At 35.6% G+C, this 16,136-nt stretch overlaps 1 protein-coding gene across 2 annotated transcripts in view; it reads right to left on the bottom strand.

Annotated features, from left to right (window-relative positions):
• SLC12A1 (solute carrier family 12 member 1) overlaps positions 1-16,136 on the bottom strand; it is a 45,351-nt gene that overhangs the window by 12,151 nt on the left and 17,064 nt on the right. For both annotated transcript variants that reach the window (XM_053462267.1, XM_053462266.1), the window contains exons 6-20: positions 14,320-14,459; positions 13,054-13,164; positions 11,627-11,738; positions 11,020-11,147; positions 10,466-10,550; positions 9,386-9,537; positions 8,598-8,705; positions 7,677-7,800; positions 6,735-6,836; positions 5,986-6,141; positions 5,736-5,835; positions 5,535-5,646; positions 3,743-3,883; positions 2,187-2,293; positions 1,197-1,279 (exon numbers count right to left, since the gene is read on the bottom strand). In XM_053462267.1, the coding sequence (XP_053318242.1) occupies positions 1,197-1,279; positions 2,187-2,293; positions 3,743-3,883; positions 5,535-5,646; positions 5,736-5,835; positions 5,986-6,141; positions 6,735-6,836; positions 7,677-7,800; positions 8,598-8,705; positions 9,386-9,537; positions 10,466-10,550; positions 11,020-11,147; positions 11,627-11,738; positions 13,054-13,164; positions 14,320-14,459 (1,761 nt within the window). The remainder of the gene's footprint in view (positions 1-1,196; positions 1,280-2,186; positions 2,294-3,742; positions 3,884-5,534; positions 5,647-5,735; positions 5,836-5,985; positions 6,142-6,734; positions 6,837-7,676; positions 7,801-8,597; positions 8,706-9,385; positions 9,538-10,465; positions 10,551-11,019; positions 11,148-11,626; positions 11,739-13,053; positions 13,165-14,319; positions 14,460-16,136) is intronic.

Here is a 16,136-nt window from a genome sequence, read left to right as displayed (position 1 = left end):
TAATGCTATCTACTCATCTTTTCCCTTTAGCCTTTGAGTTTCTCCCTCAAAATTGATTGTCAGCCCTCTCATAAAAGATAGTTAATTCAATGGTATTGGATAACCCAGGAACATATATTCTATGCTATACAAAAAAATCAAAGGTTTTTTGCAAAAAGTAGGAACGCACAACATATCAGTGCTTCCTTCTACTGTATTTTATGTGAGACACGGTTTCCCACCCTACCTTCATATTTATTAATACTGGTAGTCAACATGATGGTGCACCCACTGCACTGACCTGAAACTATCTAACATTCGCCCACAGCCTCCACTAAAATGCCATTAGTAGATGACTTACGTGTTGTGAGTTTTCTCATAACAAGTGTTGGACTGTCGGAAACATACATTACATAAATAGCATTAACTACAATCTTCTGTGTTTCTGCACACTTTCTTATTGGATGATTTTTAACACAACATTCTTTAGCTAACAGTACAACGAGTGTCGGATAGTGTCTGACAATATATAAATCACGACTGGTACCATCACGGAACTATGTGTTTTACCGTGTGCTACAAACCATTACTACACTGGTTCAGTCCACCAGTTTTAGTATATTTATTACTATTATCGTAATTGATGTCATTTTCATCGAACATTACATTTCCCTTTTACGCTCTATCCGCTATCTGCTATCATGAAATGAAAAATGGCAATATAAGGTAAAAAGGAAAATGTGTATTTCATAGGTTTCCAATAAAAAAAAATACATCAGGAAACTTATGAAATGAAAATGAATTATAAACATTAAAGTGTTGCATTTCAAATATAAGCATTAGTCCATTTAAAACATTTTTTTAAAGACAGGTGGAAAAATGTGGAATTATAAAAAGCATTTGAAACATCCGCCATATGTTCTTCTTGAAAGAAAAACACCACAGTGCTAAAAGGTAAAGCTATGATGAAGAATTCTTGCCTAATTATAAATCGTATTACATTAAATTCTATCGTAGCAGCATTTCCAGTTATTAAACTGAGATGAACGTATTTTTTATAAATCAAGACAAGAAAATCTTAAAATGTAGGAGCTTCAAATGCGGGTTCAAGTTCATGTAATGTAATAGTTTGAAACCACTTATAATCATTAGGTAAAGCCATTAAAGTAAAAAATCAATATTAACTAACTATGGAAGAATAACAGATTATAACATACCCTGGGCCTGAAGAATTGGAGAGATGTCAAAGCCTTGGCTAAGTCTTACAATAACCACTCCATATTCAAAATCAAAAGCGTCACTGTCAAGAAAAGCATATGTTATAGAAGAGGTATACTTTCTGGTTGAAATTATAATTCCATTGGGATTCCATTATGTTTTTAACATTTAAGAACATTTAAGTATCTAATGCAAGAGAAAACAGATACCCACTGCTTATTACTAAGAAAACTGTATGAGTATTATTCACTGTATCTTGGATTCACAACCATAGCTTTGCATTTACTGTTTATAGAAAGAGAAAAGTTAGTGACAGGTAAGACAATTTTCTTGTTGATTCAGATAACACCTGGGTCTATTCCAAAAAGTGCTGTTCATCACCATCTTATTCAGTTCAGAATCTGTTCGAACTGGCAAATCAATGTTATTGAATAAAAATTAGCCCTGATCAGAAAACCGACTGCTCTACTCTTACTGCTCTACTCTTACTGTTTTGCACTAGAACGCTCTATATGCGTAAGCTTTAATGATATAGGAAAATCTACAATAATTTTCCCAGTTTTAAGATGTAAAGTATTGAGAACACAATACATCTATGAGACATAGATGTTTCAATGACTAATAGCAAACCTAGCGTCGATTCAGAGGCGGCACAAGTACGCATTATGCCTTGTAAATGTAATTATGGTGCATGTATTTGGTATGTAATTTTTATGTTGCTCATTTATATCTTGGCATGGATTTGCTCCACTAGGAACAGGTGCTGTAATCACCACAAGAGCAAGTGGAACAGTTGGCTCAGTATAAATATTGATTTCTTTTGAATATATATCTACTATAGCTATTGCGTGTAGTGATCTATCCTGTGCATCGTTAGTCTCGGTGAGAAATGAAATATGTGAAAGCACTGCCAACATTTGTTTTAAAAAAAAAATAGTTATTGCTGTGAACATTGTACATTTGGTTAAAACTTATAATACGCAACTTACTGCAATATTCCAATGTAATCTGCCAGATCCACAGTGCTGGCCTGTCTCCAGTCTTTCTTAAATCCCATCACCAGAGTATTTGGCTTCATCCTCCCTAAACCAGAAGCCTAGATATATAGAAACAAGACTGGTTAACCTGGTTTTTTTCTACATATGTGTACAAAATGGCATAATATAAAAATAAAAGACTTCTTCCCTCATCCACTTCTACTTTTGTAGCCCCGTTGTACAAGGCTGTGGAATACGATAGCGCTACATAAAACAATAAATAATATTTATAATAGTCTTCGTCTGTTTTCAAATTGCCTCTCTTGCATATAAACCCCCACCAATACCACCCAACTGATATAATGGCGTTAGTGCGGAGGGCAAAAGTCCAGTAGCGCAAGGCAAAGCTTCCCCCCCTAGACAGCGCTTATTACCCTGAAATAAAAGAGCGCCTTTTATGCCAATGACTAGGGGAAGATTATTTTCTCTTCTTTTTTAACATGGTTTCAGATGAGCAGATATGATTTCCTCCAATTAAGCTGATTTGCATTTCTGTTGCCAAGCTGTCATTTCAATAGATCAGTAACTTACACTCTACAGAGCACATGCTGCTTTTGGAAGTTTATTGTAACAGAAATGACAAGCTTGTTTCTGCTTTACTTAATAAAAGTGCAGCTGTGGTGTGTGTTACAATAATTTGTTCCGTTGCTTTTATTCAGTGCTCCGAAAAGGCATAATTATTATGTGGATGTTACTGCTTGTAAACTCTTTTCCTTGATGTTGTGACTTTTCCAAAAAAAAAAAAAAGAAAGAAAAAAGAAAAAAAATCTGTTTATTTTAGACTTGATTTTAGAGGCCGGAAAGGAAATGTATGCGTTAGAAATGTGTCGAGTTCTTCTTTTGCTACCCTGTTTTACCTCTATGAATACAGAACATGTGTTAGAAGATCAGTGAAGGATTTTGTGTAATTTCAGATATCCTCCTTCAGATTAAAATTCTCCCGATCTCTTTTTACTGCCTCTATGAATCTGTATATTAATGTACAGCCAGCTATCTGACTTACATCACACTTAGTTCTGAAACTGGTTAATGATGTCTCAAGATGTTTTTCACGGTAGAACATTAAGTGAAACATGCATCGGTCATCTTTTTTTTTTTTAAAAATGGAGCTGAATCTTTCCTTTTTACCTACTAATTCTTGCAGATATGTGATTTAAGGACTAAGCGATTCTTTACGCTCCATCTTTTTTTTTAGGGTTTTTTCATTGCTATAATAAATGTTGGCAACACCCTGGGTTCAGAAGGTGCAGTATTGTTAAATTAATAATGTGTGTTTAAGTCCAATTTTTTGGGCTTTTTTGTTTGTTCGCACATCATACTGTTAAAAAACATTATGTTGAATGATGATGTTTAGTGTTGTTGTATTTTGTATTATGTCTGAAAATGCAACATTCATTTAATCAACGCATCCTTCCCTTACCATTTGATCTAACCAATATTATAGTATACAAGGAGGTAGGTTCATGGTGCACAAAAAAAAGAAGATTTATTTAGGATTTTTTTCGTACCTGAAGGAGCGGTCTTACTCCCTCTCTAATAGTATCTGCTGCTACTGCTGCATAAAATGCTTTTCTTTTGTTAGTTGTTAACCACAGTTGTTTTTTGACCATGCCACTGTTCATCTCTTTTACAGCCTTTGCACGCGGCCCCTGCATAAAACAATGAAGGTTCAGGGAAATAATAGGTAAGAAGAGGAAAATGAACCGCTACAGTTGAGGTTTTATACATTTTTGATCGGTTGAGTGTGGTACTGGGCAGTATCGAAGCATCCATAAGTTATAGTCATCTTAAAATATAACTTGGTGGTGTCAGTGTATTACCAGTCGGTATGGGTCTTTATGGTGTGTTTTAGGGTTAAGTGAGTGACCAAAGGGCTGGTATCGTTAACCCTTGCACAACCACACCCTATGTGTCAGGCTATCCCATAACTAGCCCCGACAAGCACTTTCTTTTTTTTACTAACAATGAAGTCGGAAGCATCAAAGAACTATGAAGAAGTATTGGTGGTACAACTTCAGTGTCAAAAAATGATACGAGATGAAACATTTTTTACTTTACCCTGTGGCACTGCAAATGTTAATAAAAATAGGTGTGTGTGAGTGTGTCGATACATAAATGAGTTAATTGTTAGCAGTGCTTTTACCCACGCACAGCTGGAAGCTAGAAGAAAAAACATTGCAGAGAAGTAGATATTGAGTCTTAAGAGCTGCAAAGGTCTTATCTGTACAGCAAAAAAAATCTATTTTCAGATAGGATTAAACCGTGAGACGTGTCTTACATTTGATTGAATGCTTTAAATTGTAATCCGTAAAGCAACTTAATCTATTTCATTTTTGTTTAGACATTTATGTGCTGTATTCTATAACACAAGTATTTTATTCTCCCTCCCTGTTTACCCCAATGGGAAATTCATAAGAGAAGGTGAACTCTATAAATGCATGTATTGGTCCTCACAACAAATCCCTTATTGTTATTTATCACATGTAGAGCCCAGCAATATCTAGCACCCCAATTTATGTAGAATACATCTCTCTTATATTCAGGTTTTACCATCCAGTGACATGAAAAACATAAATCCATAGAAGGATTGTCAATGGGTAAAGCTTTTAGACTACTACCTAAATCAGTTCCCTTTTTTGTTAGTTCTACATGTAATCACACACACACATTAGAGTATATAAGGCAGCTGGTGGAAAGCATCTACTCAAAAGTGGATTTTTTCATCTGTTGTTTTGATCAACTTCCAAGCTCATCCCTTTTGTGCTAAACAGGACATGCGTCCTAAATGTATATTGGACCTATTAGGCTAGGTTTCCACTTGGGTATTTTTCCTGCGTTATTTTCTTGATGAAAAATGCCATAAAAAACGCCAAGGCAAAACCCACATGGCGTTTTCATGGCGTTTTTCTCTCCCATAGACTTCTATTGGAGAAAAACGCCAAGATTTCCTTGCAAAAAACGCCAGAGTGTCAACATGCTGCGATTTTGAAAAACTGCCACAGAGCCCAAAAAAGCAGTAAAACGCCAAAGAGGACTGAAAAAACGCCAAACAGAAAAATGCCAAGTGGATATGGCATTGTGCGATTTCCTATTGAAGAACAGCTAACATCTGGCCGCAGCGTTTTTTCACTAATAAAACGCCGTGGGGCTGAATTGGCGTTATTATGGGCGTTTTTGCAAAAAAATACCCAAGTGGAAACCTAGCCTTACTGGTCCATTGGAATGGGGTTGGCCTTCATGCTACAGGTACCATGCCCCCTGCTGCCTAGATTCAGAAAGTGAGATATATGCATTCCTTACCACAAAAATTTCACAACATATGCAGAGTCCTATATCCTTTGTAAATGAATGCGTAATATCCAGGAGAGCTGGTCTAGTCATTGGTCCTGCGGTTAGAACCAAGCATTGAGGTCTTCAAAGAAAATACAAAATAAGCAATATGATTAGGAAAAATACCGGCAGATAGCTCAGAATACTATTTGTATATGTCTTCTTAAATACCTGAAGTTCTTCACATGTTCTTCAATGGTGTTTAGTTCCATAGCTTTGTTCAATGCATTGGTGTAGAAAAGAGCTTGAGTCGATGAGCCCCAGTTAACATCTGTTGAGAAACATTACAGCTTTTTACATTTTGGAATTTGTATCCAGTGATTAAGGTGGTAACTACAAATTTACTAATTAACTATTGACATTGTTCTCACCTAACAAATGTATTTAGCAGCAGCTGCTATAAAATGATTGAGTATCATACCTGGTTTCTTGTAGGTCACATAAATGTACAAGAAAAGTTCAATAGCATAGGTGATAACAGCAGCCCACCAGTTGATTACAAACATTACACCGCAGCACAGCATGGCCCCAAAGAGAGACACCCACATATTGTAGTACTTGAATGCAGGTCTCCAACCTGTAGACAAGGATTAAGACAATCTTTTATTTTTTTCTTGTAAGGCAACACGTTAAAGAAAACACATTGATTAGTGTAACAGAACAGTCCTGTGAAAATTGACAACATTCTTGCTTTAATCAGTACAGGTATGAAAGAGCAGGTCCATCTCTGCTTTAAGAAGATGCCCTAAAATATTACTATTGGGTTCTTTAAAGACTTATAATAAGAAACTGTTGGGTAATGAACACTAGCAAAAAGTTATATCTCAGAAGAGGGCTGCAATATTTAGTATCCAGCCTTGTGTTTCTTTATTTCGCACGCAAGCACTCGTTTATATTGAAGACACATTCTGTGGCACACTAAAGCTATAGTTTTGTTGTTTTATAAATAGAAACAATAATCAATATGTCTGTAATTAATCAGTGAATAACCAATGAGCAGCCCAACTACCAACAGAAAAGATAAAGGTAGCATGATTGGCACGTAAGCCCTTTTTGGCCAACCACATATCCGATGCATAGAGATCACTCTAAAGACTAACACCTGGGGGACGTCTTACAGAAAATGAATGTTCATGTTTAGGGTAAAGGACATATTACATACATACTGACCTGGAGATTTTGCATATGAAGCATGAAAACAAGAGAAGTTGATCAAAGCATAGGATGCCAGGAAGAAGTTAGAGATGATGGGTGCAATAGTATTCAGCTCCGCTATAAAAAGAAATAAAATACCACATTAGCAGACACAGCTCCATTGATTTCAACAAGCAGCTGGCAATCATTTTCTACTTTTTTTCTCTCTCTCCACTTTACTTTAAAGAAAGGAAATTACACTGATTTACATTGGATGAACCATATAAAAGGAAACATGGAAAAAAAAAATTCTCTATATCCCATTAAATAAAAACAGGGATAAAACAAATATTTGTGCTGCATACTCAAAAACCAGTTTGGGTATAGCTGAAATTATATGAAGTATTAAGATTTTTGCATACTTGTATCAAGACATTGGTTGAGATTGAATGTCCAACAGTAAATGCCATTAATGTTGTGCAGTTATTGGATCCTGGAGAGCTCTTTATTTAGTATATTGCTGCTTTTTGAAAGGGTACTTTTTAAGGGTACCATTGGATGCAAAAGTGTTTCAGATCTAACTCTCAGCACCATATCATATTATTTTTAGCTTCATGGACTCATTTTAGCTTGTTTCCAGCCTAATTTTGAATTACGACCAGCTTACTATTCATTTTAATGTATATTTTTAATGCCTATCTTACTACCAGTTACAGTTATATCATTACTTTTTATTTTGCAGATGCAATACAAAAAATTTGGACACTGACTTTGTCACTGTGTGATTACAGCATAGTCTATGGAGTCTATTCTGTGATATACCATAATTCTTTTTTAAAATGATAATTTATTTATATAGCGCCATCATATGCTGTAGCGCTGTACAATGGGTATTCTCTGACAACTGTACATCTGGGAACATATGCATTACATTTTGTGGCATATGTCACATAATAATTAGCTTCAGAATATACTGACCAATCAAAATAAAGGCGAGTGCGATGACAAATGTAAGGACGTATCCTCTGATTGGCTCATTGTTTTTCCCATGTCCTTTGGCAAAAAAGTAAAGTGCTCTGTAGATGTTATCCTTGCAGAGAGCCTGCGGGGAAATCGATACATACACTTAACTTATTTCTTTGTAATAAAAATGTCCCAATACGCTATGTGACCTTTCCTTACTAAGATGATTCATTGTCGTGAACCAATTACAAAAAAAAGCTGTGATCATAACTTGTGTTAAATTTTATGTCTAGTGCTATATAATATTTAACCAGATAATCATTGAGCCTTGTGAGGATGCGGTATAAAACTATTACCACGTTTATTGACTTAAAAGTCTAATGACTTAAATTACCTATGGATAAATGGTTTTGATTGTAGTGCACATCGTTAACCTTTTGAGTTCCAGAATACCTGTATGTATTTAAAGGCCAAATTCAATGTGTTGCCTGCTTTTTATATGGCAGAGGCCATTGAATTATGAGTTGGTCAAGGATTCTTTTGTGATAAGTTCACCTATTGTCAACACAACCTACAGTTCACTATGAGAACTCTTTGGAAAGTTTTTGCCACTCTATCTGCAATAGGGAATGACTTTTGTTACTGATCATCACACTTTGTACTGCATAAGAAGTGACAGTACACTCTCTACAACTGCTTTGCCGTAGGGCAGGGGTTCTCAAACTGCGGCCCTCCAGCTGCTGCAGGACTACATCTCCCATAATGCTCCTTCAGCTAAGGGGCTGGCTGAGGAGTATGGGAGATGTAGTCCTGCAGCAGCTGGAGGGCCGCAGTTTGAGAACCCCTGCCGTAGGGGATAAAAATGAATCTGCAACGTCCTCAAAACCAATTATCTACTGCCACTAAGCATTAGAAATACTGCTACATTTTCCATACCTGAAATACTTTTGGGGCACTGACAAGAGATGCCAGGGCAGAAGACAGTGTGGCTGAGAAGATACCAGCAATGATGAGAGGACCAAATCCAGACACCATGCTCATCACCTGGATTAACACAAGAATATGGCAGATCGGTTTAATGAGGCAGTAAAAACAATCGCGTTACTATCATATTAGCAAACTAATTGGTGAGAACATTTTTTTAAGTCACACATTGTATTTCTCCACTTTTCTTACAATTGAGAAGCAGGAAAACCTGGCATTGCACTTAAAAGGAAACAAGATCATTGTCACAGATGTGCATAGATAGATTTGCATAGGTGTAGCTTAATACGCAGAGGAACAACTTTTTGCTGAAACACAGTAAGTTGGGCGTGAACACAGACATAATGTCTTTTTTACTTAATTGTCTTTTACGCTGTTTTGATACACAGTTTTTTCCTGCTAAAGAGTTGAACAAAAGGAGAGCCAAGGAGCTGTGGGTAAGTGGGGAGGGCTGTGCACAAGCATTAGAGATTTGGCAGGACTGGGCTCGGAGAGGTGAGTAGCATCTCCTCATCCCAAAGAGTCCACACTGAGCTCTGGCAGCAAGCTGTCATACATCGAGAACACCCAGGAATATGCATTGTATAGAAGCCGACTAAAAGGGATCTTTTACAAGACTTTAATGCAGATGTAAGCTGATGGTGAAGATCCAAAAACACAACATACACTTTCAGAAATGCTTGTCACGTTATCAAAACAATATTTTTTTTCTGCATGATATTTCAATGAGAAATACCCACCTGAAAGTTGTTCATTAATCCATAGGCACATTTTTCAGTTTCACATACGGAAAAATCATAGCCAAGACTGCAAGCTGCAGACCCATTGCAACTCAATGCAGATGTGATTGTGTCGTTTATATTTCCAGTTGCATCACGCACCACGGATGAGGCTATAGAGAAATAAATGTATTTTGAAACCGAGGCGGTGCACGCAAGGAGTTTGAGACAGAACAAGAAATTATAAGCTGGACTTATTGATAGCGCAATCTTTCAAATACATGCAGGGGAGAATTGGTGCTTCCTGCTAAAGGGCCTGCTAAACGTAAGTTGCCCCATCAGCCCCTTACCCGTGGTAACTAATATATAACTAATATATACTGACACACATACATACATAATCATGCTGAAACACACACAGACTTAGAAATACACGCTCCCGCTAACACACTCTGACATATAGCATATAACATTTAAAAAAATAAAGTTTGCAAAAAAACAAACTACAATTTGCTTTTCTCCTAATGCAGAGATTAATACTAAATGTTCATAGCCAGATTTGCGTCTAGATTTAAGAGTGTGTGCTCTAAGACTCTCATTAAAGCATTAAATCTTTGGCTTTTCCAAAAGTTGCAATTTAAGTTCTGTACACTAAACAAACCAACTGCTTACAAATTAAAATAAATAATGTATATACTGTAAGAAACCAACTTGTATGTATACAGTAGGTCAAGATATCTGAAATTAGTTTTCTTGGGACCTACATATTTAATACTCTATATTAATTTATCACTGCACTATATTGTAATGTTGCTGATTGTTAATTGGACCAGGAAGCCTTTGTAAGGGTGGAGAAAATACGGAAGGGACTTCAGTACAGGTAATGTAATAGATAATGCTGGCCCTGACATTCAGCTTCCATGAGTTTAATAATTGTACTAAATATCTCCACAACAATGACTCTGATAACCAAAGAAGAAGCACAATCTATAATCTTAAAACCTTTAAGAGAGTGTAAGTATATAATTAAGTCATTTCTGTTTCAAGAATACTGGTCTTCTTGTTGTCAGGGTACATTGGTCAACATTTTCCGATATTTACCTGCACAAATAGCAACACCAAGGTAGGTAATTGTCGTGATCAATATAGCCAACATGGTTCCCTTTGGAATAGCACTTTGAGGATCCTTTAAAGATACAAAAATAATCTTGTTCTTTAGATACATTATTTGTAACATTAGATAACATTTAAAATTGAATAATTCATAAAATATGCGCATTTAAATAAATATCTCAGAAATGAGTCAACGGTTAATTATTCACAGTAGCAGGGGTTGACAAGAGGGTGGCAGTTTAATCTTGGCAACTTCACCGTGCGTTATGAAGGGCCAACTTTCTCCATGAAGACCTTGGTTAGCCCTGAATGATGCATTGTTAGCGTGCAGAGACTTCTCAGAAGTAATCCTACTGATTGAACTGTGAATTAAGCACGAGGAAACTCCAATCGAAGGCCCACCATAATGAATTATGACCTCTCTTACCAAATCCAGCTTTAGTAAATAAACACACTTCAAAAACAACACAGAAATACCGAACCACTGTTACGCAGTGATTATCAAAAGCAGACATATGTAAGTGCTATCAAGAGTAATGTACCTCTAAATCTCCAGAAATATTAGCTCCTGCAAGGATTCCAGTAGCCGCAGGAAAGAAAATAGCGAACACGGAGAAGAAACCTTCTCCATTCCGGAAATCCGGGCCAAAGTTTTCAGCAAATATTGTAGCTGCATTGAAATGAGAACAACTGTATAAGAATCAGAATCTCCATCACATCAGGTCAGGTGAAAGAAACGCTGGTAAATATTGTGGCCTGGCTGAGCACTTAAGCCTCCTGGCTACCGCGATGCAACAAGACATAATGTTTCAGGCAGATTATTCATAATAGTATTGGCTCCCAAGATTTTAGGAATCCCTAACCAGGTGTAATGTAAACCTTAGATGTAATGTAAGGATTTTTGACTTTACTGAGAAAGTGGGATATAAAAAGTGGTAACGGCCATGCATGAAATAGAAATAAAGCTATCCTAAATCTAAGACAAGGACTGATTACGACCTGAGTCTTACATCAGGAAAATATAGCATATATTATATATTGGCACCATATGAAAAATCACCTATCTATAATGACTAAGCAGAAACATTTAGCATATATGGTTGATCTCACCGCTGCAGAATCATTTCTTCTGCTGTAAATATCACTTACCCTGATAATTAAAAAAGCCTCTTGCCCTTTTCTCCTCCGTGGTTGGAATAACAGTGCCAATGAAGAAATTCACAATGGCGATGAGTAAAATGATCAAAAGCAGGACCTGAGCCTTTTGGCACAAAGCAAGCAAATTGTTGTTGTGCAAATTCTTTAAGTCATTCCATATGTTATAAAATGCTAACAATATGAACAGCATTGGTAAATAAATTTCAGGTTGGAAAAATAAATAAGTGGCTGCAGTAAATACACACACATATATTTGTACTGTGTAATAGTTATTAATATTTGTTGAACTTATGTTAAGGATATATGGGAAATAAGTCAGTTGTATACAGTAAATGAATTGGCCTGTAGTGATACGTTTTATTAAGAGTAATAGTTTTTAAAGAAATAATGTTCCTGGAAGCACATTGCTCATACGAATAATTTTGTGTCCTAGACTAATGCGTATCTTGTGTTTATTCATGTTCCTCTGTTATTAGACTCATAATTTATTTTGTAACCTTCTGGTGTTAATGCCAACTGTCTCCACGAGCTAAATGCCTGAAAAATATCACTTTTTTGTTTTTTAGTTAACCAAAAAGGTTATGGGTGAGGTTACGTGTGCACACAACATTAATTATTTGACAAAAATATATTTGAGTTCACTGCTGGATTCTCTTGTACACCTCCGCTGGGTCAACTAGTGGAGATTTTGGATGTGTAGATAATATGGGTTTATACATCAGCTGCTTAATGCATGCAGCCTCTATTTTGTGGGCAATCGTAACAATTAGTTATCATGTCGGATTGCATTGTAGAAAAAAAACATTCCTCCTTTTAAACTGTGTGACTCAAGGGTTGAACATTTCCAGAAATATAAGAGGTATTTACAGCGCATGTATATTTTCATTTAACAAATATAAGAAAGATAGCTTATCTTTCTTTTTTCCATCGACATCTAGTTACAACATCAACATGACTATGACAGTAGAACATCGTCAAGTCGATATCTTTTGTAAGAACACAAGACTCCATGGGGAAATTTCTTATATAACTGTAGTGTGTCACTTTATAGTACATTGGGGTTAGTAATTGTAATGATATTATGAAGAGGTTGTTTATTTAGGAGATAGCTGAGCAGAGGACAAATGAGTCAAGTTAACACAGATCATCATTTAGATAAACCTAAAAGTAGGTTTATGGCTGCACCATGTCAAGCTACTAAATATTCAAGTTAAGTGGATTCGGTAGTAAAATTTGAGTTGTTTATTAACACTTCAACTAGTTACTTCACCCACAAAGCAACGTGTAATTATATAAGTGGTTCGAAGACATTGGATGTCATCTGAGACATCCTGCTAACTGGGGTCTAAGATCTGAACTCTGTATTCTTATAGTATGCGTATTAATGTATTAATTCAATATAAATTTCAGAACCTTACCTTAGCTTCCCACTCCATTCCAGCTACAGAAATACAAAGCAGCAAGATTACCGTAATAGTTCCAATTATCCTAATATCGTTCATTTCATCTACCATTATTGCGTTATTGTCCTACAAGGATTAAGAAAAAATGCGGATATTTAATTTGGTAAACATTATGCATTATCGAGTGACCATAAAACAACTTTTCGGCCATTTACAAAAAATCATGTGAAAATGGGAAAAGCTAACAAGGCACCAGTAAACTAAATTGTGTGGGTTTTATAAATATTTGTATATTCTTAAATATTGCTACAATACTAAAGAAAACTACAAACAGGTAGGTCAAGTATACACAGTAATAAGCCATATAAGCCCAACATGGAATTTAGCTATAAGGCACGCAGATTTTAATACATGGCATTGGAGTATGTAGAACTGATGCGTCACTGAAGGAACTGTCCTTACATTAAAGTATATCTATGTGCTCATTCATGCTACCTCGCTCCTTACTGTAATTGTAATCTGTGCATTTTTATATGGTTATGTGATGATGATGATTATTGTCATATTGCCAGGCAGTATTGACTAATATTCTGTCTCAAATAATGAGCCATCATTTATAACTTGACAAAATGCCTCAATATTTGACTACTCATCTTAAAACTGGGCATTTGGCGGTATATGGGGGTCGGGGTGTTAGTAATCTTTGCAGTTTGGGACTCATATATATATATACTGTATTGAGAGACAGGACCAAGGTTTGAATGGAAAAGAACACAGTTTAGTTAAGGGAAAACGGCTGTGCTCAAATTCTTTAATTATAATACATTGTGCACGGTGTAATACTATTAAGTATTGCACATATTGTATAGTATAGACGGTGATTGCTGCTGGAACATGTCAGCAATCCATAGTTACACAAAATGAGATGTGTCAGCTACAGGATCGTAGTGAATACATTAAAGTCAAACATTAAAGTCAGCCAAGCATGGTGGAAATCTGAACTATTAAATAATAAAGTCACTCAGAGCAAGTATTTGTATAACATAGACCAGGGAACAGCTTGCTAGACTTTGAGGCCAGCAAAGAAGTCAAGAAGGACATAACTCCGTGGAGACATTAAGAAAATGATCAAAACAGTAGACGAGTAATAAAACAATAAACTTCTATCACATATTATGACTTATATGATGGAAGATATCCTCTTCAATGAACATTAACTACATATGTAATTCTGGTTAAGCATATTTTATATAATGTTACTGAAGTTCTCAGATTCTTTACCTTGAGAATCTCCACAACAGTTTCCGCAAAACCAACGACATACATGGCAACTGCTACTGCATTGGCAAAAGCGAAGATGAGTCCGATGGAACCACCAAACTCTGGCCCCAGGCTTCTCGATATGAGATAATATGCTCCACCTGAGAACAGCCATTATAATTTTTAGTTTGCATGTGAAGGTAAAAGAGGTGAAAAGTTGTAAAAATTGTATGCCCCTAGGGATCCGTTCATCAAAGTCATTAATGGCCGATATGTACTTTTTCAGTTCTACTCCTCAGAATATTATCTTGACTTGTATTTAAGTGCCAAATGTATATCCTTTTTTTTAACCGGCACACTTTTCTCATGTGCTCTTGTTTCTATGATTATAGCACCCAAGTCCGGCCTCTATATGTGGCATTGTATGGAGTTTTTAGACATCAGGAGTTATTCTAGTTCTAAATTCTAACCCTTTTGTGAATAACCCCTATAAACTATGCCTACTCTGCCTGCATATATACAGTGTATATTTTTGAAGATATCAATGAATGCTATGCGTTGAGATCCCAAAAAAGTATTTACTCATATTTCACCAAGTTTATGCTAGGAATTCATGAGATTCTTTTTCCGGTGCTTGCACAAATTGTCTGAGAAAGCATAAGTGTATCGATTTGTCATTTACTATTATCCATACCACATTTTCCAATTAAAATGATTAAATAATCTCACAATAGATTTCAATGTGTTCTTATAGCTACTCGGATGAACAGACCCCACAAAGCATGCATTTTGCTCTGAATATTTTGTTTCTCGGTGGGCATTTAGCTGATTAAGCAGATTGTAAATTTAAAAGGGGAAGGTTCAGTATATTGGTTTGTTTGGGCATCATATATACATTTAATACATTAAGTGAATAATACAATATGATCGGTATAGTTCTAAACTGACAGAATCAGCTTCTGTACTGACCTTAATCATCCAAGCCTTCCTTAATATATATGATGGGAGTCAACAGAGAATTATGATGCAGTGACAAGAGTATTAATGTGTCTAATTTAATAAAATGTGACTTCTACACCCTGGATTGGGAATAGTATAGTTTAATTTCTTCTCTCTAAATAGGTGTCTGTAGAGCTAACAATCTTACCTTCCATATATATAGAGTCCAAAAGTTAAAGTGGCTTTTGAAATAATTTGGAAATACTTGAGACTGCTCATTTTGGAGGTTGTCCAAAATGTTGGTATCGAATGACTTACCTTCTCTTAGATGTTACAATGAAATCCAGACGTTTTAAAGGAACACTATCATGAAAACGACATGTAAAATGTGTTGATGAATTAGGTACGGGCTTGAGAAAAATAATAATAATAATAATAATGTAGTGATTTGTTATCATCACTTTATGTTTTCAGCTAATCTGTTAAATAATAATGTGACAAACATCATCTTCCTCTTAGCTACACTACACTCCAATCTGGGTTTATGATTTTGCTTCTACAGAATTTTTACATAGATGTCAGTTATACAAATTAGGATTTTTATGTGTTATGTTCTTTCCAGGCCCAGCAATGTAAATGGATAATATATGAAGGTTTTATGAAACTATGCCGAGAGAACATTTCAGACGTTACCAATTAATGTAATAGCCATATTCAGGTTTAATCCATTTTGCCTTTATTTAGACTGATCTTAAAATTATACACGATATTATATTGTTTTCATGATAGTGGACCGTTTAAGTTATTAGTAACCGAAAAACTATTTTGCATGCACTAGTTAATAAAATGAGTTATTCAATTAATATTACAGGATCAGTAACAGTGGGATTGACTCAGGG

Source organism: Spea bombifrons, chromosome 4 (genome assembly GCF_027358695.1).
Source record: "Spea bombifrons isolate aSpeBom1 chromosome 4, aSpeBom1.2.pri, whole genome shotgun sequence".
NCBI lineage: Eukaryota > Metazoa > Chordata > Amphibia > Anura > Pelobatidae > Spea > Spea bombifrons.
Note: the sequence above shows the minus strand (reverse complement) of the source record. Positions and strands in the feature narration are given on the sequence as shown.